This window comes from Phasianus colchicus, chromosome 13, assembly GCF_987193195.1.
Source record: "Phasianus colchicus chromosome 13, bPhaCol1.hap1.1, whole genome shotgun sequence".
Classification (NCBI taxonomy): Eukaryota; Metazoa; Chordata; class Aves; order Galliformes; family Phasianidae; genus Phasianus; species Phasianus colchicus.
In genome coordinates, this window is record NC_143448.1 from 7,983,654 (window position 1) to 8,004,607 (window position 20,954).

At 38.8% G+C, this 20,954-nt stretch overlaps 1 protein-coding gene and 1 long non-coding RNA gene across 2 annotated transcripts in view; one reads left to right on the forward strand and one right to left on the reverse strand.

The window, feature by feature from the left end:
• The window catches only part of LOC116243618 (uncharacterized), an 83,487-nt gene extending 74,625 nt beyond the window's left edge, over positions 1–8,862 (reverse strand). The window contains exons 1-2 of the long non-coding RNA XR_004170023.2: positions 8,647–8,862; positions 4,614–4,660 (exon numbers count right to left, since the gene is read on the reverse strand). This is a non-coding gene — a long non-coding RNA (uncharacterized LOC116243618). The remainder of the gene's footprint in view (positions 1–4,613; positions 4,661–8,646) is intronic.
• Positions 8,863–8,889: 27 nt separating this feature from the next.
• Positions 8,890–20,004, forward strand: DNAJA2 (DnaJ heat shock protein family (Hsp40) member A2). Its single transcript, XM_031614925.2, has 9 exons — positions 8,890–9,101; positions 11,445–11,504; positions 12,437–12,660; positions 14,012–14,092; positions 14,414–14,547; positions 16,047–16,243; positions 17,905–18,049; positions 18,211–18,338; positions 18,854–20,004. The coding sequence occupies exons 1-9, from the start codon at positions 9,024–9,026 to the stop codon at positions 19,040–19,042; spliced, it is 1,236 nt and encodes a 411-aa protein (XP_031470785.1). The 5' UTR covers positions 8,890–9,023; the 3' UTR covers positions 19,043–20,004.
• Positions 20,005–20,954: the final 950 nt, after the last annotated feature.

Here is a 20,954-nt window from a genome sequence, read left to right on the forward strand (position 1 = left end):
CTGCCCACAAGTCTTAGCTGCATTTTCACACAACTTACTGAAGATGAAAGTAAGGTCATCTCTTTTAAAAGGATGCATTTTAAAAGGTCTGTCAGCAGTACCAAACTTGCTTGGAATCACAACTACTGAGGTGGTATTAATCAGCTAACCTGCAAGTAAGAATTTTCATAATAAATCACTTATTCTAGGATCAAAAGGTCACATTGTTTAGTGAAGGAAGCTTAACTCACTCAGGATGTCACTGTAAGAACCTACAAACCTTAGTGGCCAGAAACAAGCAATACAGTTTCCACATTGTATTCAAAATACTAATGAAACTGTTACATTCTTTCCTTGTTGTTGTTTTTAATGCACACAATAATACAAATTTTAGATCATCTTCCTTCGTTTCTATTTCCACCCCCACCACATTTCAGGGGTTTGACAGCAGTTCTTTATTGTTGTTGAATGACAGACTACATTCCTACAACAGAGAATCCTACAGAAAGAGCTCCTCAGTCAATTCTGTATATTAATTGAGTGAGTTTTTCCCCTCAGCTAGTAAACAGAAATAGGATTATTCACAAATCTGGTTTCTTAGATAACATGCTTGATAATCTTTATGCAAACCTTCCTTCATCTTCCATTATAGTTCCTCAATTCAACTTATTTTCTGAATTAAATTGAAGGCTTTAACATATTTTTTCAGAATTTACAGAACTGTAAACAAGAATGGTTGTCTTCATTAACTCTTATCATTTAACATCAGCAAGAAAACAGCAAAATTTATTTTGGCTGTTCAATTTTGAAATGTTTCCTGATCAATTATTTCACATTAAAAAAAAATGACTTAAGTAAGGAGGATTATGTAATACAGCCCTCTTTGTCAAGTTCTTTCTTGTGCTCTAGAAGATAGTCTCTCCACCTCTCAAAGGAATGAGCTTTTCTTCCTGTTTCCTTGGTGATGGATCAGGAAGTGAATAAATCCTTTCATACACTGTGCTGTGGTCTCTAGTAAATGACAATGCAGGGTGTTTCCAGTTCCAGCTGTTCCTATGAACTTCTCTTTAGAGATGGTTGGCACTAAATGGTACAGGAAAATAGCTTTGGCAGGAGGTCTCTGTGACACAGCACTTACCTAAACTTCCTTTTACTGCAAGATGCATAGCAAATCACTCAGCTTTTGATCTCTGTTTGTCTGCCATTTACAAAGCTCTTTTTTTTCTCTCTCCTCCCTTTCAGTTATTATCTATAGGTTTCAGATTGTACTTTTTTCTTTCCTTTCCTATTTCTTCCTCTTTTTTTTCTTTTTTTCCAACAGCTCCAAACTGGAAGAATTGTGTTGTCTGACCAGACTGTATAGAGCATGTTATGCTCAAATCTTCACCCCACAAATTCACAGAAGTCCTACAGAGCTAAAATTATTCCCAATTTAACTGATTGTAAATCAAGTATTTTATGTCACTAAGAAGCTGTTTTCAAGTTACTGTGGAAATAATTAAACCTCTTGATATTTATTTAATGACTAAAAGACAATTTCAGATGAGAAATCAGTGTATTTTGTTCTTATTATGCTATTTTGTAGAAGAACTTGTTAAGTCAGGGCACATTACAGGCCCATACTGGAGAGAGCAAAATTATTTAACAAGCAAAAGCTCCCTCTCGTGGCAGGCTGGCAGGAGGCCCCGTCACAGCTGCTGGAAGGAAAACCCACGAGAGCTCACAGCACACGTGGTCTCGTTCTTCCTCGTCAGCGTATTACTGCTTTCTCTCCAGAGAATCACAACAGTACAGACACAAAAAAAATTAATTCCTGTCATAGAAGAGACAAGAATTATGAGGAACAAAACAGTAAGGAACTTCACAACCTTAATATAACTGAACTCAATTCTGGAAAGAGCAGCAGCATCCCAAACTGTCACAGTACATAGATTAGTTAAAAAATAGATTTGGAGAAGTGCTATAATTTAATATCAGGCCTTTCCCCTTTTATTAAAGGCTTGCTGGTGAAAGTGATATAGCAATGGGGAAGTTACTCGAGCTATATACTTTGGCTCTATTCAGAAATAATCAATGCCCAATTTAAAAGAACTAATGCTTTTCATTCTGTCTTGTTTTAGGGGGCTTGATTTTTCTACTATAAAAATAATCAGGTTTGGAGTTCAGAAGTTTGTCTGAAGTTATGCAAGATGAACCACAATCATCATTTTTATGCTAGAATGACTGCTTCTCTGATAACTGAGGGAAACAAAGACTTCTAAATCTGAAAAAGAGAAATATTGTTTCCCAAAACCAATTTAATTTTGTATGCACTCCTTTCTTCTTTAGAATAAACAACAACAAAGCCATTGAAAAAGAGTTTCTATTGCCTTACGTTCCCCCTTTAACAAGTCTTTAATATGAAGTCATAAATTAGTAATTGTTCGAGTGAAAGGGGATGCAGACCAACTCACAGATCTTTTTCCCGTGTTTTCCTCAGAGTACAAATGTAACAGATATATAAATAGCTACTTATAGTCTTAAAACTAGAGAGGACCCATAAGGGAATTCTACTATTTCCCTCTGCTGAGTCACACATTGTTCCCAAAGGCTGAGGATTTTGTTGGTAGTTGAGAGAAAGGTAGATCTCATGGTTTCGCATATTGTCCACATTATTAACTTCATGATAGATAAAGCTATTCACATTTTAGCTTGTTATTCAAACATGTTTCAAAATGGCAAAGCTTAGACAGGCATTTGGTGAAGTTCCAGACTTTTGCTTCTGTTGAAATCAACAGTAAAACAGATTAACTTCAACTGGAGCAAGACTAAAGCATTATGAAGTAATTGTTAGAACAAAAACAATGTCACAGAAATGTGTGGATTGTTAAAGTAAAAAAATCTTTATGTGAAAACAGAGTTGTCCTGTAGTGCACAATTTTGAAATAACACTCTTAAATGGGCCAAGAAATACTGTTCTGAGTTGTAATATTGTTTCATTCCAGAAAGCTTCAAATGTGATGATTCTCTGATTTTATCTAAATGTGAAAAACTATTTTGTAGATAAAATTACTCCAAAATAACAAACTCAAGACATTAACATTTTTCTATAAAAAATAAAAAAGGAAATACAAATATTTTAATATAGAAGGGTGAGGCATTACTCTGTTTTGCAGTATTTGCACTCATAGAAGTAACTGCAGTGAAGTATTTCATGTAAACTATTTTATCTGAGATAGAACATAAGCATGTGCATGAAAAATATTTATGAAGAGCTGATATCCCACAGCTTCTTACAGATTCCTTAATGCATTTCCTAAATACTGACTATAAGGCAATGTGTTTAGCAATACTATGATTCTTGACTGTAATAAGGTTAATTATAAACATAAGTTATAAGCACAGAGGAAATAGTCACAAGCCATCATTATGTTGAAAGTCAGTAACAGCTTTTAGGAATGTGTTTATGTTGTTGAAGGACAAGATTCTGGGGAAAGCTGGACTGGCTTCTTTTTAAGACAGCTGCTGATACATTATTGGTAGACTAACTAGCAGGTTTTGTGAATTTAGTTGTTTGGGTTTTTTTTCCCCTGTAGAATAAAAAAGCTATAAATAGCTGTCTTCTGTAGAATGTTTTCATTTTCTATGTATGTTCTAGCCTCAAAATACTGAGCTAGCTATCTCTTTGCTGCCTCCTTTCTTCTAAAGAGAACACACTTGTAGATGCACACTTGTAGAGGCAGCTTATTACCTCAAGAAGCCATATATAACAGGATTTTTGCTAAAGCATTCTTAAGTCTATGTATTTCTTCATGCCTCAATTGCCATTCCCCCTTGCTTCCCCTACCTATGTAAGTACTTCCATTTTCCACGTACCTACCTGCCCACCCACTCTTTCCTTCAAAAACCCTGTAATAGCACAATTCTGCCCTGGCAATAAAAAGTCCTCGGTGCACTATTCAAATGCTTTTGCTCAGAAGTCAGGCATTATTTGTCTGCATTTTAACTGCATGTGGGAAAAATTAAACCCTATTTAATTGTTTAGGGATTATATAAGGATGATCCTCAGATGTGTTACCTTTTCTGAATAAACATTAAATGATGTTTTCTCCAGTTATCTACTCCAATGCTCTCTCTCTTGTTCTTACTTCAGCCTTCATACAGTCTGTTCAGTATTATATAGGGTACCAATTCACTCCACTGTTGCTTTCATCAAGTATACTCTACAGTTAGAGGGCCTAACATGTTTTACAATAGTTACAGGAGAAATAAAAGCAGATACAGAGATATTGTAATAGTGTCTTCTTGCTTATCTTATAAGAAAGCATTCTTGTAAATCTTCTTTGAAACAAAGCTGTTTGAAAATTGCCCTCAGTTAAATAGAGGCAAAACACCAAACTAAAAACCAATAATATATTTTTCTTCACAGAAAATGCTTGCATGTATTACAGAAAACAGGACATAATAGGATAGATTGTTCGAAAGACATAATTCAAGAATATGCCAAATTTAGTTACATCCAAATTTTAAGTATGAAGATTTAACACCTGTGAAAATCTTGTATACGTATTACAAAATGTAGCTTTTATCTTAAGAATGTCTTTAACTCTGGTGTGAGAGTTATTGTTAGTAAAACTGAAAGATCATATACTTACAGCTCAGATGTTCATTGTGTATTGAATAGCACAGGGATTGTTGCATACTGGGAAAAACAAAACAAAATATTATATAAAAACAGTGAGTACAAGTGTAACTCACATATCAGAAAACATAATTAAAAATAACACTAATTGGCAAGGCCAGTTCTCATTATGTTGAGGGCCTTACTCACATCTCAGCTGTTACATGTAATATCCATCCTAATAGACTGAAGTACTTTTTCCAAAGATAAATCTTATTTAAAACATCTTGCCTAGTCCAATTTCCAGCAACACTGAGATCTCTTACTAGATCAAGAAGAAAGCTGGGACTTGTTCAGGAATTCAAACAATAATAAAGAAACTGTTAAAAGGTTGGCAGTTTTTTTCATCATAGATTATTATGAATTTTTCCCCAAAATTGTTTTTTTATTATTTATTTTTATAAAATATGAATTTGAAATTGCTCAGTTCTCTTGTGAAAAGTCAGCATATACTTGAGATGTTAATCAGTTTTTGCACTATCCACTCTTTGCTCTTCTTTACCAGTTAACAATGTGGTAGTTCTCCCTTGGATATCCTCAATATAGAAAAGGGTTATTTTCCATCCAAAAATTTCTTACCAGTGTTCTCAAGACTTTAATGAATCTCTTTGAAAAGTAATAAGAAAATTATCTAAACAACAACTTTTATTTCAAAATTAATGCTTTGATTCCTTATCCAAACTAATTTTCACAATACCTCTGCTTGCAATTCACATTGATATAAATAATGTATTTGTATCAGATAAGTTCTGCAGTCCATAAAATTCACCCCAAAGCAATTTTAAATAATAATAATAGAACACAAATTCAGCTAAAATATTCTTTTAACATTTTGATGTATTTTCTAACAGCTGTGCTCTGCTACAGTAGCAAGCAAATGGCATACTGCTGACTAGGCTTTGGTGTGAGATTCAGCTAACTGAACAAAATTGGGAGAACTAAAGGACATAAGATTAAAAAAAAAAATGACTAGAAACTACAAATAATAGTATGAGCTCCTGTCCAAAGTCCAGATCACACTCTGAGGGTGGCTGGATTCCAGAAGTGGTTTAGTGGGAGGTACAGGAGATTATTGGAAGGGACTACAAGTACCTTTTAGGGATTAAATCACATAAGGCCAATGACACCTAGTAACCATATCAGTAAAATGACATAAGGCTCAGCTTATCCAAGTAACTGTATCTAAGTAACCCAAATCTGGGTATGGAGGTAGCAAAATTGGACCAATGGGAATAATTAATTAGGGGTGGATTGTTTATTTTGGAGGAGTTGAGGATGGAAAAACAGGCGCAAGGGAAGCAAAAATGAGGGCTAGGAAAGTAGAAAATCATATTACTGATGCTGCCCGGGTACCTGCCAGGCAGCCCTGAGTTTTATCACCATATCTGGAATAGGACAGCAGACAAGACCTCTTGTTCTGACCACATGGTAAGACTCAAACCTGCTTCTCTGGTCAGAAGAATTGGAGCAGGGACAGGCTCCTCTTAACCAGCAAGAGCTGGAGCAACAATTCTGTTACCACTGCAACTGGTTGCATGGGCAGCTGCCCACCACTTCCTAACATGCTCTTCAGTTACTGGATCTTAGAAAGAACATTATTTGGAAGTTTCAGCTTATGTTCTTGAATGGCTTTTTTTTTCTTTTTTTTTTTTCCACAGTGGAAAAATTGTATAAATCAGACAATGTGCATAATAAACCAACTGCCTAATCTGATCAAATTTGAAATAAAAAAATATTTAAAGAAAAGGCCAGGTAGGCTCCATAGTTTTTAGTGTATGACTGCATTATTCTTTAGGAGTATTTAAACAGAACCCATTACTATTATTATTTAAATTTGACTGTATAGTAGTAGTTTTTTAGTAGAAGTCAATAATGACTACTTACACACTCAAGTGACTAGGAAGAAAGACAGAAAGACCATGTTAAACACATAAGATAACTTGATAAATTGTTGGGGAAGGGGTGATATTTTTCTTTAACATTAAGGTAAGGCTGATCTCTCTCTCTCTGATTCTCCAGTGACAAACATAAACAATTCCTATTTGATTTCTAAAGAAGCATAACAAAATGCTTCAACCAAAAGAAAAGAAATTCAACTTGTTCCGTATAAAGAATGCATAAGGACCTGAAACACAAACCAAGTGTGAATGATCCCTTTTAGAGCCTGTCTAAAGCCAGATCAATACCTTGCAGAGCTGAGAACTGTGCAGTCTATTTAAAGCAAAACCTCATACAGCAACTGCTGCAGTTTTAACATTCCGTCTCTTCATCACATTGTATGAATTTACCTAACCTTAGAAACTATATGAATAAGCTAAGTGGAGGAGAGGAATGATAAAGAAATTGAAACAAACAAACAAAAAAGAACCATACAAAAGAAAACAAAGACAATATACAAGTGCTAGCAAAAAGAAGTGAGGGACATTTTAGCTATGTGCCTAACAAGTTCTGTCAGTGCAACTCATGAACAGTTGGTAGAAGCATAGCACCTGCTGGGTTGAGCTAAGTTAGCTCTTCTGATCTCCAGCTGCTGACATTTCGCTTTGTTTTTAAATGCAAAGACACAAATGCATATTACTCTCGGTATTTTAAATACTGTTGGTACCAGTCATACTGATTCTGTTTAGCTTCAGATCTGCAGAGCAAAGTGCTTCCCTACACCCTCATAACTTTCCTTCCTACCTGACTGCCCACTAATAAGAAAATGCCATATGGCAAAAAAAGTAATTTCTAGAAGCGTATAAATCAGTGAGCGCAATGCAAAATCACCAGGGCAGGTATGCAGGTATGCATGCCAGACAGTTTGTATAGTAGCTGACAAGTCTAAATGCAGCCTTGCCAAAATAAAAGATGAATTCAAGTAGTGCAAGACACAGGTAAGCTGAACATTGAAGCCTTACTAGTGTCAGATGCATATGTTAAACCATAGAGTTACTGAAGGCTGTGCAGACAGCCTCTAAAAATACTGAAGAAATTTATCTTTCCTGATGAGTTTTTTTTGTTCTTTCTTTCTGCATGTCTCTGAGCCAGATAATTGCAGTCCATGCGCTGGTTGTCCCAGTAGCTGTTTTCTGCCCTAACACTGCTTTTCTCCCTCCAGTACTAATGTCCATTTCCCTTTGAAGTCCTTGACTGCCACACCTACAATACCACAGCAAGTATTACCATGATACTAAGCCAGATTATGCCAGGCTTTGTAAACACGGTGATGGAATTCAGGGCTCAGTAAATATCAGCCTAATGAGCAGAGAAACCACCAGCAGATGGCTCTTCCCAACGCAGCCACTGCAGTCACAAGCTGAGGTGAAGAGATGAAGTCGCTCTCCAAATGATGAGGAAAGAAGCCTTCAAGTGTTACAATCTGCTCCCCTCAGGCGAAAGGCCTATTCAAATTTCTGCATCTTAAATACATGAATCATTTCAAAGTACCCTTTCTGCACTTTCACACGGGCCAAGTCTCTGATCTGCTCCTGGCAGACTTTCCTCAGGGCCCAGCACTGCTCACCTCATCCCAGACACGCTCCAGGCACGGCTGCTTGGCTGCAAAGGGCTCTGTGGAGAACTGGCCCTGTCCTGCTCCACTTCCCTCTGCCAGCACCTGCCCCAGGTTCCAGAGCCTTCCAGCAGTCGCTGCCTGAAGAGGGGCTGATGACGTGGAGTACAGTGTGAGGAAAGGCTGGAGAAGCCACACTCCTGACCATGTTTGAGGGCCAAGGCTCCAATGAGGCACAAGCAGGATTTTTATTTGCCATCTGAAAGCGGTGCCTTGCCGCCGCTCCAGCACAACTCACTTCTCCGCACCACTTCAGGCCTAGCATAGCAACTAGTGCTTTTTTAAGATCCCACAAGCAGAGCAAAACACGAAAAACACAGAGCAGATGGGTACCCGTGTTATTTATAACCGCCGAAGCCTCAGTAATACACCCTGCAGAAAAATCGGTTGGTGTTTGAGGTCTGACAGCACGAGGTGCCCTCAGAGACACGCTTTAGCAGCAAGGCGCAGTCACCTGCGGAGAGGCGGGCGCACAGGCACCGCAACGTCGGGTTTCGAAGCGACACGGGAACGCTGAAGTCGCAGCTTCCACACGGACGCCCCAGAGCGCCGCTCGCCCCTCGCAGCCCCTTCCCGCCCACAGCGGCGCGAGCTGCCCGCGCACAGCGCCCCCCGCAGCCCCGCGCGGGAACTGGGTCAGGCGCCCGAAGTGGGCCGAGGGGGCGGGGCCGCCGAAGGGCGCAGGGGGGCGGGCTTCTCCCGCGTCGCGGCGCGGTGACGTAGGGGCGTCTGCGCGTGACGTCGCAGCGGCGTTCGTCCTGCTCCCGGTCTCGCCCTCGCCGCCCCTCGGCCCTCTCCGGCCCGCGCCCGCGCCCGCCGCCCGCTGCCGCCATGGCGAACGTGGCCGACACGAAGCTGTACGATATCCTGGGCGTGCCGCCCGGAGCCTCCGACAACGAGCTCAAGAAGGTGCGGCGGAGGAGCGGCGGCCGGCGCCCGGGGACGGCGGGCGGCAGCGCTGCGGGGCGGGGGCGGGCCGGGCGGCGGGCGAGGGCCGGCGGGAGGCGAGCGGGCCGGGCCGGGCCGGGGGCAGGCCGCAGGATGGGGCGGTTGGGGGCGGGGAGGCACGGCCCGCAGGCGGCGGGGCCGCGCCGGGTGTCGCCGCGAGGCCTGAGCCTGCGTGAGGGCAGGGAGAGGCGCCCGGTATCGCCTCGGTCGGCGGGAGCGCGCGGGCCGCGCCGAGGGGCCGTCGGAGCCTCGCCTGCGGGCGGGCGGCAGCGGAGCCGGGCGGGCCTCGGGCGGCGGGGAAGGGCGGGAGCGCCGGGGAGCCGGGCCCTGCCGTGCGTCCCGGCGGTCTGAGATCCCCGCGATGGCCGTGGGCGGCCTCCGCCTCCGCCGCCCTGCGCGTCCGACGGGCGGGGGCTCCTCGGGAGGGGAGCGGCGTGAAGCAGAGCGGGGCTGCGGCCGCCCCATTGTCTGCCCCACGTGTGGGCCCGGCGGGGTTTCGGTTTGCTCGAGTTCGGTCCGGGCCGGGGGCACCGAAGCGAGGTAATAAAGAGGCGAGGAGAAAACTTGGAGCCGGGTCATCGGTATAACGGCGTACCGCAGGCATTTCAGTACGTGGCTTATGGACCGCTTTTTTGTTTTTCCCCAAAAAAGAAATTTACCCCCGTTTATACGGGAGGGAGGAAAATTAACAAGCAAGTTTACTAGCAGTGACCTGCTTCCGCTGATGGGTGGTGCTGCCACAAACAACCGCGTTACCCAGCATGCACGCGGTAGCTTGATTTGTGCAGGGATAGGCAGTGGCAGTGTTGAAATAGTGCTAGTGAAAGGTGGTAGGAGGCTGGCAAACACCGTCAGGCACTATTTTTTCCTTACCAGAGTCTCTTAAAGGTGTTTTCTCTCCCATACGACTGAAGAACTTCCAGCACTCTTTTACTCTATGACCTCTGCTGTTCTGAATTCATTGCTATATGTTGCACTTGTCATGGAATGTTCCAACTGCCTTGTAGCACTCAGTTTGTCCCTCTTATTCTCACTGAGAGGCCATGTGGATGTTTCGTTAATCTGATATTTTAATATCAGATATAAAAGCAGAGAAAAGCAAAAAGAAATGGATGATGTCTTTACCAAGAATCAGGAGGAAAACAGCCTTTAACAATGATTAGTTAAACTAATCTATATTAAATCTATGGTAGTGTCCATGTAGCCTTGATTCAGGATCTGTTTCTCATTAATTAAAAAGAGGTTGCTTGCTCTGGGGCCATGAGTGATATTAAGGATTGCTCTAAACTGCTTTGCTGCTACAAGCGAAGACATGAGCTCTTCCCTTTACCAGTCACTACACAAAATCCTTTTTAGCTGATACGATGATATGTAGATTTTCAGTTTAATTTTTCCATGATTTTAATGCTTAAAATATAAGGAAAAAATGTTTTTATTACAGTTCAAGTTTGTGAACGATTAAGCCTTGTTATTGATGGGTAATTTGTACTGTGAGACCTATGACTTTTGCTCTTTACTCTTAACGTATTGTAGAACATTTTGCTTCTGATATTGATGTTCTGCTTTGTCTTATTAACTTTTTAAAGCACAGAATACTTCAAGATAATCAGTAAAGACAGGTCACTTAAGATAAAGAAAATGAATTTTACCAAACATAAAGCTCTTCTACAGCTGTAGTTCCAAAGAGAAATTTTAAATGCTCAGCTCTATTCAAATGTCATTTCGAGTCATTTCTGTTAACATTCATGGGACAGATATTGGGAAAGTTGAGGTGGAGTCAGGAAGAAGATGTGGTCAAATACCCAGATTGTAGAAGAAGGCTTGTTACTTGCTTTGATCCTCTAATCTAGGAACAGAGTGATGGAGTACTGCTATAGAAAAGGTCATGGTCTTAAGAACTGAAGCACTGATCATAAAAGCATATTTCCACATCTTTGCAGCCATTCTGTCTGCTGTTTTTAACAGTGAAGTAGAGGTGGTGTACGTTCTGCACATGTAACTCATACTTAATTCATTGTGAGATTGAATGTTTCATTATTGGTAAGTAAGGAAAAAAAATTAAATGATTTTTCTTGGATTAGTGACTGATAGATGAAAAGGTGAGGCAGCCATTTTGTTGTTAATGTCTTGCTGTGATTGAGGAGACATAGTAAAATTATAAACCCCATTGATACATGATTGATTTCAAAACATTTGTTTTCTCACTTTATTAGGCTTTTCTTTCTTCTTGGAAGATAAGTTGAGTTTCTCAAAAAAGTACAGATGACTCAAAATTAGAACTAATTTTGTATCTCTTTCAACTAGGCTTATAGAAAACTAGCCAAGGAGTACCATCCTGATAAGAATCCAAATGCAGGTGACAAAGTAAGACTTGTTTTTATATTGTTTTTTTTTTCATTTAAACTCCTGAAGTTTGCTGTTTCAATAGCATCTAAGGGTCTGAAAGAAGTGTTGGGGGCTTGGTGTTGCAGGTGGTTCAAAAACAGTAAGAACAACAGAGGGAACAATGCCTTCTCTATTTCTTCTCAATCTCAGAGCATACTTCTTGACAGAATGCAGCAGTTAAATCAAATTAGTTGAGAAGGCAGTGCTAAAAGAGTTGCCTCTTCATCTGCCAGTGTCAGCTGACACTGACATCTAGCTACATATGTATTTGAAAATGATGGATAATCTGGGCCCATATTTCTTGGAAAGTAAAGTATGTGAACATGTGGAAGAAAGTATTTGTGGAGGGACTTGAAATTACAGCATAAAACACATATGAGAAATTTGGATCAGATGTATTAATAGCAATTAAAAAAATGTTAATTAAGTTTACTCAGTTGATTATCCTTATCAGAAGTTCTCATGATTGCTTAGAAGTGAACAGGGATGACACGTGAAGATAACCTTTGTTTTGTGGACTGACATGTTAAAATGCATTTTAAAATAGGAGAACAATTGAACAACTTCTAAAGTGCCTGACAAGTCTGACAGTCTATATCATGTGTGTAACTTGTTTTTGCCTGTTGACTACTGCAATATTGTGTGGTTTTTTTACTTGTTAGTAAGATTTGTCTTGTGCTAGGCCCAAAAAGCAAGTCAGTGGATACCTGCAATAAAATGTCATATTTGGTAAGGCAAGATGTAACACAGTGATGCCCGAATCTGCTTTCCTGTCTTACTAGAATGAAGGTGGGAAAGGTTTATGTTGTGTACCATCCTCATCAGGTGTTCATGCTGGACAGGGAACTGTAGTAAAATTCTCCCTTAGTTAAAGATTATTGTGCACTGATGTGATTCTTTCCTTCTTCTAGTTCAAAGAAATAAGCTTTGCCTATGAAGTATTGTCAAATCCAGAGAAACGTGAGTTATATGATAGATATGGAGAACAGGGCCTTCGAGAAGGTAGTGGTGGAAGCAGTGGAATGGACGATATTTTCTCCCACATCTTTGGTGGTGGATTGTTCAACTTCATGGGTGGTCAGAGTAGAAGTCGTAATGGTAGAAGAAGAGGAGAAGATATGATGCATCCTCTCAAGTAAGTATCTTAATGCTGAAATTAATATTAATTTTCAACTTATCTGTACTCTTCTCTGCTGCTAGTTTATATTTTTGTTGTGCTCCCCAGGTGCATAACACTCCCAATTATGCAGTCTGCAACTCCTTCTCAGACTTCTGTGTCATGTATAGTCCAGAAGGCAGTTAGCTTGTTTTCAATAAATGGTTGATCATGTAGGTTATCCGATACTTTGATTTGTCTCAATACTAGCCTGTAAATAAGGCTTAGTTAATGTTATTTTCTTGGTGTTGCTTCTCACTTATGTTTGGAAGTTCTAATCTGAAATTGCATTAAATAAACAAGTATTGTGTAATAGGTGAACTCTTAGGTATTAATGCTCCTGAAAGATTTTAGCTAACTTGCATTCATAGCTTACCATGTGGAAGTATAAAGTATGTAGTTAATGGGAAATTCTTAAAAAAAAAAAAAACCTCCAAAAACAAAACCGAACAACATGCTCAAATAGCGCATCTCTTCACTTGCAGTTATGACTGGCTTTTTGCCTGTTAGGCAGCTCTGTTCAAACTTCCTTAGGGCTGCATCTTTTCTATGGTTGGCATAGTCTGGTTACTTCTTCTTGCTTGCTTAGTTTAGCAGCTAGTACTGAATACTGTGTTACTAATTTGCTTTAGTTTTGTTTTTATTTGTAAATGCTAATGCGAGGTAACCTTTTCTAGTTTAATGTACTTCAACTTGAAACTTCTGTCCAATAACATGAACTTGGAGAAACACTGTTCATAAGCTTCTCTCACTTTACAGAGGTTATTAGAATTTGCTCATATATTCAAGGGCATCTAAAAATGAGCAAATGTAAAGAACTGTATAGCCTTGGGGACTTATTAGTGTTCTTTCTGCCTCCTCTCCCCCAATGTCTTGTGTTTTCCGGGGGAAAGTACAGTACAGTAATAAGTATATCTTCTTGTGTATGTATGCTATAAATACCTCCAAGATGATCTAGAGAGAGGAGGGCTTCTCATTTGCTTGGTAGAACCTCTTTGAAAAAGAAAACTAAAAGATCAAATGTGACTGTGTAATGAAATATAATGTGCTATGTTAACTTGCTTCCTATGGAGAAACCCAACTAATCAATTACATCATAGCTTTTCTCTTAAGTGATGTTCAGGGCTGTACCTCTATTCAAATGTATAGAACAGTTTGTAATGATTCCTTGTAAAAACCACAGTGGTGCGTTTAAAAAAATCTTGTTTTAGCTGCAGGTTTAGTCATTATGAAGAACTGTTTTTCTATTACTTGTCCTAGGCAGATATTTGAATTATGTGGAGAAAGTATATTGTTAAAATAACACAAGAGAAAATGCTTTATTTTGCAGAGTCTCTTTAGAAGATTTATATAATGGAAAGACAACTAAACTACAACTTAGCAAGAATGTCCTTTGTAGTGCATGTAATGGGTAAGTTTGGTTCTGCTTCTGAATTCTCTGCTTGCTTTGTTGACATGATATAATGAAGCATCTTCTATGTCAGATCTTCATCAGTATTTAACTTACTGGAGTCTGCTCTCAGACTCAAAATAGCTTATTTGTAATTTCATGGGATTTGAAGTACTTGGGGGAGTGTGTGTGTGTGTGTGTGTGTGTGTGTGTGTGTGTGTTTGCCAGCAGGGACACCTGACTCATTGGCAGTGCAATCAGCCATGTTAACCTACTGCTGTAAATATTGTCGAACATTTCTGAAAGGCTTGGTTTTAATGCAACTGGTGCTTTCTATTCTAGTCAAGGAGGGAAGGCTGGAGCTGTTCAGAAATGTAATGCTTGTCGGGGTAGAGGTGTACGTATCATGATCAGACAGCTGGCTCCTGGAATGGTTCAGCAGATGCAGTCTGTGTGCTCTGACTGCAATGGAGAAGGTAGGCTGGCTCTTTCGTATTCCTCATTGCAATTATAAATATGTAATAAAAATATGTAAATATCTTGTTTGTTTGGAAGAACTGCTGCATAGCTCCTCTCATATAGTGAATTGCATCTCATCTAGGAGAGCTTTTCTCCTATGTTGTCATGTTGTCAGTTAGGTGTCTGGACCCAGTGTGGAGAAGTCATTTTACTTAGAGCAGCAGTAAAGCTTAATGTCTGGAATGCTGGAAGATGACCTGGAAGCTTGAACAATAGGGATTAATTGTTTTAATCTGTGTTACTTGGTGGTGGTGGTTTTGTTTTTTAAAGACTTAAATATGAATTTTACTTGTTGCTATTACTCTTCCATTAAAGAGACCAATATATGGGGGGTGAAAGGGGATTAGAAGTTTTTGTTTTTTGCAGTCTTAGTCTCTAAGGACAGGTTTAGGTTAAAACTAAAAACCTAAAGTTGGACTTAAAAAAAAAAAAAAAACCCGTTGTTTGGTCATCACATGATATGTACTATGTGTGAATGCTTTCTGAATCTTCTGCAATTTGCAGAGTAGTAATGCCGCCTTGTAGATAGCTTTGCTCTTGACAATACCTGAGTATTTCATTGAAATATTTTACAAATGATGTTTCTGAACATCTTGTTTCACAATTCGAATATATAGTTTCAGCTGGGTAGGACAAAGAAGTTAAGCTGTTTTTTGTATTTATCCTTCAGTTTGCTGGAAAAAATACTTGTGTTGCTGGAGGTGACAAACAGTATGAAAAACTATTTACTGTCAGAATAGTATAGGAGTGGAATCTTATGTGCCAGGCCATTTTAGATAATTTCTGTGGGACAGTATGTATTGCTCTTGTATGAAGCAGATTTCCCCAGCTGTCTTGGTATGTGAGACTCTCTAGTTTTACTGACTGCATTTATGTAATACTGAAGGGTTGCGGTAAAATACTGCAAAATGGGGCTGTTAGCAACTTTCACTGTTGTTAACAGAATGGAGCTAAGCTTCCAAAATTCAGTGAAGTAGTTTGAAATTGGTATTGTGACTGTTAAGGAAGAGTAGATGCTTCCGTTTTGTTTTAGGTTTACTCTTCCTTTATAGTTGTTATCCTGCAAACATAATGAAGAATTTAAAAGTAGCTTGTTTTATTTTAAAGAGAAGTTGAATGGTAAGGATACTGGAGTTGAGTTTGGGCCTAAGGAACAATGGAAGCTGCAAACTTCATCTTTTGTTTTGTCTTCTGTGTCCAAAATCTTTTGAAGATTCTTGATGAGATCGCTTGGAAGCTTATATGTATCTTTGTGTTTCCTTTTTGTTCCTTCTTCCCATTTTCCCAAGTACAATAAGTAGAGCCTGGTTTTCTCCTTGTGATGGGTATGTAAAGCAACATCTAAATAACTAGTTCTGTTGTGTATGTTATTCAAATTACTTTAAAATAGCTTTCTTTCCCTTTCAGAATTGTGTACAGTTGTGTTAATCTCTGAACTTGAAACTTTTGTCTTTAGGTGAAGTAATTAATGAAAAAGACCGCTGTAAAAAATGTGAAGGGAAAAAGGTGATCAAAGAGGTAAAAATACTTGAAGTCCATGTAGACAAAGGCATGAAACATGGACAAAGAATTACATTCAGTGGAGAAGCAGATCAGGCTCCAGGTGTGGAACCAGGTGATATTGTCCTGTTACTCCAAGAAAAGGAGAATGAGGTAATACCTTTGAGTTGATATTTAAAATGTAATTTGATGCAGTCTTTTAATATTTAAGTGATGTAGATGGCTGCTTGCTTTGAAGTAATTCATGTAGTTGCACGTCTGGGGGAGATGATGAATAGCTTTTAGTAATTCTATAGCAAGTAATATGGCTTTATTTGTGAGCCTTTATTTGCAAGTAAGGACTAGAGGACGTGGATTTTGGTGCTTTCTCATACTAGTGAACATTAACCTTCTCAAGTAAGCTCACAATGACTTTGCTAGATTTAGTCACTGTGAAGAGCTGTTCAAGACATTAACTTCAATCTACATTGCTTGTGGCACTAACAGTGCCAAGTGTTGATTTTAGTAATGTCTTGTGACATGACAGGAAACTCCTACTAGACTGCAGAGATAGTGCTTTCTGTGTCCGTTACTGTTGGGCTCTGGAAATTTAACACAGAGTACTGATATTATAACTAGGTCGTTTAACACAACACTAAGAAACAAGATTGCTTTATACTAGCTTGGTTCATGATTATTGTATTCTAGTGTGTACACATTGCACTTCTGAGTTAAACATTGCAAATGACCTTTTTCTGTCCTAGACCTCTGTTAAGGGAAAGTTGGGATGACTTTTTTTTAAAATGTTTTATTTGAAAAAGCCCAGTTATTACTATGAAGGGATAAGATAAACTTTCTGTGATTTATTCTGAAGGAGGAAACTATTAACGGAATTAAAAAAAAAAAAAAAAGCATTCTGTTGCCTCAAAGAACTGAGTTAGGTACAGATTTCTAAGTTATTATCAGCTTTAATTATCTGAAAGTTTGTAAGCTTTTCAGTGCTGTGGACAGTGCTGTGTATCGAGGTTTATGTATAGCCTTGTGCATTCTTCTACTATAATACTGGATGAAACACAGCATCACAGTTATTTGGTTCTTCCTTTTTGGTAAGGGAGAACACTGTACACATACAAAACAGATGTGCATAAAACCATGAAAATTTATATGGTAGATTCCATTTCTATGTTAGTCTTCTAATGAACTGTATTTGGTTTTACAGCATTAACTATTGTGAAAAATACTGAAACCTTGTGTCCTAGTGAGTAGAACTAGACTGATATTCAATCAAGCTTTTTGTGTTTGTAAAATCTCCCCTGAGGTGGGAAAGGAGGTGGAGGAAGTAATGCCTTTGGCAGCGTACCAGTGGACAAATTCATGTGTATTCCCATTAAAAATCCAAAGTGGTGTGGCTTAAAGATCTCTCGAGATAGCTGTGGGCTAATAGATCAAAACCCTGCTCCATTGGTAGCTAGCTGATGGAGATATGAGCAACTACAGTAAATGTTAAGAAACAAAAATGTGATTATTTTTTTTGTACCATGGTGTAGGGGAAGCAGTGTCAAATAGGCTATAAACAAAAAATTCAGGACTAATTTTTGTAAAAGGTCTTGGGGTAAAGGAGCACTACTGATTTACAAGCTACCTTTTTATCTAATTTGAACTTTTTGTCCTGGGATGTAGTGAGGTGTGTGTTACCTTGTTTGTAAGGAGCAAACTTCCAAAGTGTGTTAAGTTAAGTCTTGAAGTTTTAGGAGCAATAATAAGCTCTAAATAATTAGTCTTGTGAGGATATGATTGTAGTGCTAGAAAAGATACCTCCTGTTTCTGTTTTTCAGGTGTTCCAAAGGGATGGGAATGATTTGCATATGACGCACAAGATAGGACTTGTTGAAGCACTGTGTGGATTCCAGTTCACATTTAAGCACCTTGATGGGCGTCAAATTGTGGTTAAATATCCTCCTGGAAAAGTAATTGAACCAGGTAAGTGTGAGTGATAAGGACTCGTTTGACTGTGCTTTTGTTATTCTTGAGCATCTAATTCCGTTCTTGTTTTGATTTTACCTGAACCCAGACTAGAGAATTGGGTAGGGCAGGGCTTTTTCTAAAGTAGCATTCTACAGATTTATTTCGTATCATTACAGGTTGTGTCCGTGTAGTCAGAGGTGAAGGAATGCCACAGTATCGTAATCCTTTTGAGAAGGGGGATCTTTACATTAAATTTGACGTTCAGTTTCCTGAAAATAACTGGATTAGCCCAGAGAAGCTTTCAGTAAGTAGTCTTTCAAGCATAAATTTGGTAGTCTTACTGGACAGTGTATGCAAGGTGCTTGTGTGTTAGCCCCCTGTGCTTGCTTTGTAATCTGTAAATGTTAACAAATTGTTCTATTAATACTGTTCATAGGCAGCGAATAACTTGAAAATATGAATTGAGATCTAGGTTTCTGGAACCTGTTTTTAAAAGCTGTGTTGATTTTTGGGTAGATGAGATCTACCCAAGATCTACCCAAGATCTCATCTAGATCTTGTAATAAGTCTTGAGAGTGCAACTGTATTTACTGATTGGACATTGGTTGATAATGTGTGGAGCTTTTTCCTTTTTTAATTTGTCTTCCAGTTATTTCAGATACTTTGGTTACTCTTAAATGAGTTATACACTTCAGGGCTTACACTAGTTTAGGCTTCCAAACCAAACGTGCTCCAAGGAGTCTTGATGCTGTGGGGAAATCATCACTTTATTTAGAAGTTGGAGATGCGGTACTGAATGCACTTCTTTTTTTGGGGCAGGAACTTGAAGATCTTCTGCCTGCTAGACCAGAATTTCCTAATGTAATTGGTGATGCAGAAGAGGTAGATCTTCAGGAATTTGATACCACTCGTGGTTCAGGTGGTGGCCAGAGACGTGAAGCTTATAATGATAGTTCTGATGAAGAAAGCAGCCATCATGGACCTGGGGTACAGTGTGCCCATCAGTAAACATTTGTCTAAAAAGTTGCACAAGGATTTTCTTTCAAATTTTGCCTGACTTGTTTTCAACAATCCAACTGGATTGTATAAGTAATCCAGATGAACCAATGGACATCTATTGCTGTATGTGTAACTTTTAAATTGGTCTATAGTATCTACAGAGTGTAATTTAAACTAACCACAAAGCTTACATCTTCATTTTGACTGTGTAGCAGAATAAAGCACTTGAAAGGAAGACGAGACTCCTTTTCACATGGGTTTTAAGTTTGTCCTCGTATCTGTGCTTGATTTTTACCAGTTTTGTGTAGATTTTAAGTTTCATATTTTAAATTCAAATTCTCCATTGTAAAGTTTGTGTACAATTTGTCCTGAGGCTTGGTATTTGGCTGCACCTGCATAAGCTGCTACAAGTAGAATAAAGAATTTCATAGCCTGTATCTGTCATCTAGATGCATGGTAAATGGGCTTTGCACATAATGGGTTTAGAGCTGACTGGGAACAATGGAAGACTAAATTAGAAGTGGTTGTAAGTTTTTTCTACCATCTTGTGAACGGTTTCTGAAATAAATAAAAGCAGTTGGTGTATAATATATTTCTTTTTGCCTTGTAGCTTTTACTTTTGCAGTGGTTCTGACCATGTTGTGTACCAACTGACTATAGAGAGGTAGACACTTGGAAACACAGAGAGGCTGAAGCTGCTTTAAGACCAGCTTGCAGTTTAAGAACTGTATGTATAAATATTTTCTTGAGCAGTGATACAACTATTTGGGTAGGGGAAGGCCACAGCCATGTCCCCTTTCTATAGAGAAAGTACAGAGGTTTCAGACTGCCATTAAGAAGTTACAAACATCTTAAATGAAGATGATTAAATCCCATGCTAAATTAAATCATGTCTTAAAAAAAAAAAAACCATCTGGCAACTTGTAATTGCATTAACATAGTTTGTAAAGAGATGGAGATTAGTGTTGTACTTGACAAATATTTTTTACTTCAAAACATACTACATGTTGTCAATTTTATTAGTTTATCAGAAGTTTGAATTTTTTCTAACTATTGAGATGTTTAGTTTTCCCAGTTTCAGTCCTATTCCTTTTTGTATGCATTTAATTGGTTTTTTAAAAAAAATGAGACCTTAAATAATTATCAGGTACAGCTATCTTATTTTGTTTACAGTGTAAGAGAACTGTGTGTGAGTTGCTGTTCACCACTTCGTTATAGTGTAGTTCCTCTTCCCCACTGAGTAGAAGTTGAAATACACTCTTAATTTTCTTTACAAATTTCAAGTGTGACTTTAAAACCTTGGCAGGTAATTGTTGAATTCTTAGCAGAGTGAGATGGGAGAGAGGTGCTCCAAAGCTTTCCGTGTACTTGGGTAGCTGATGACATAAAAGCATTGTGAAATGTGGATTTTAAACTGAAGCAAGAATAAACACTGTTTGGCTGCTACTTCAGTATTGATTTATACCACTGCAAGTCATCTACTGAAGCTTTGTTTTCACTTAAACTTCAGGTTTTGGCTTTGCATGAAATCACATTGTGATCCTTCTTATGTGTTTCACCAAGAAGTTCATCATCTTAAGCTGTAGTGTTTAATAATTAATGTACTTGTCTAATGCTTTCAAGTTCTGGTCTCCAGATTTACCTCTAAACAAGTGGAGTATGTACCCTAAATTTTTTAGTGGAGTGGGGATGGAAAGTAAGAGGAGGAACTCACTGTAACTTCTTAGCATATTGAAGTGAAGGGGGGGAAGATGCAGATTTGATCATTATATGTAGTATGGATTATTATTCATTTATTTAATTCAGGCTCCTGAAGTAGAATCTGACCATATTTCCGGAATTAGCTTTATTCTACATATCTCCTCTTTCTAGAGTTTTAGCATGGTAAAAGTCATACATGAATTTAAAACCTATATGGCCT

What these genes read in the sequence shown, in the direction of transcription:
- DNAJA2 (XM_031614925.2), top strand. Translation starts at nt 9,024, where the DNA reads ATGGCGAACGTGGCCGACACGAAGCTGTACGATATCCTGGGCGTGCCG. An exon ending in CCGACAACGAGCTCAAGAAG is followed by an intron (nt 9,102 to 11,444) that starts GTGCGGCGGAGG and finishes TCTTTCAACTAG; the next exon opens with GCTTATAGAAAACTAGCCAA. An exon ending in TTAGCCCAGAGAAGCTTTCA is followed by an intron (nt 18,339 to 18,853) that starts GTAAGTAGTCTT and finishes TTTTTGGGGCAG; the next exon opens with GAACTTGAAGATCTTCTGCC.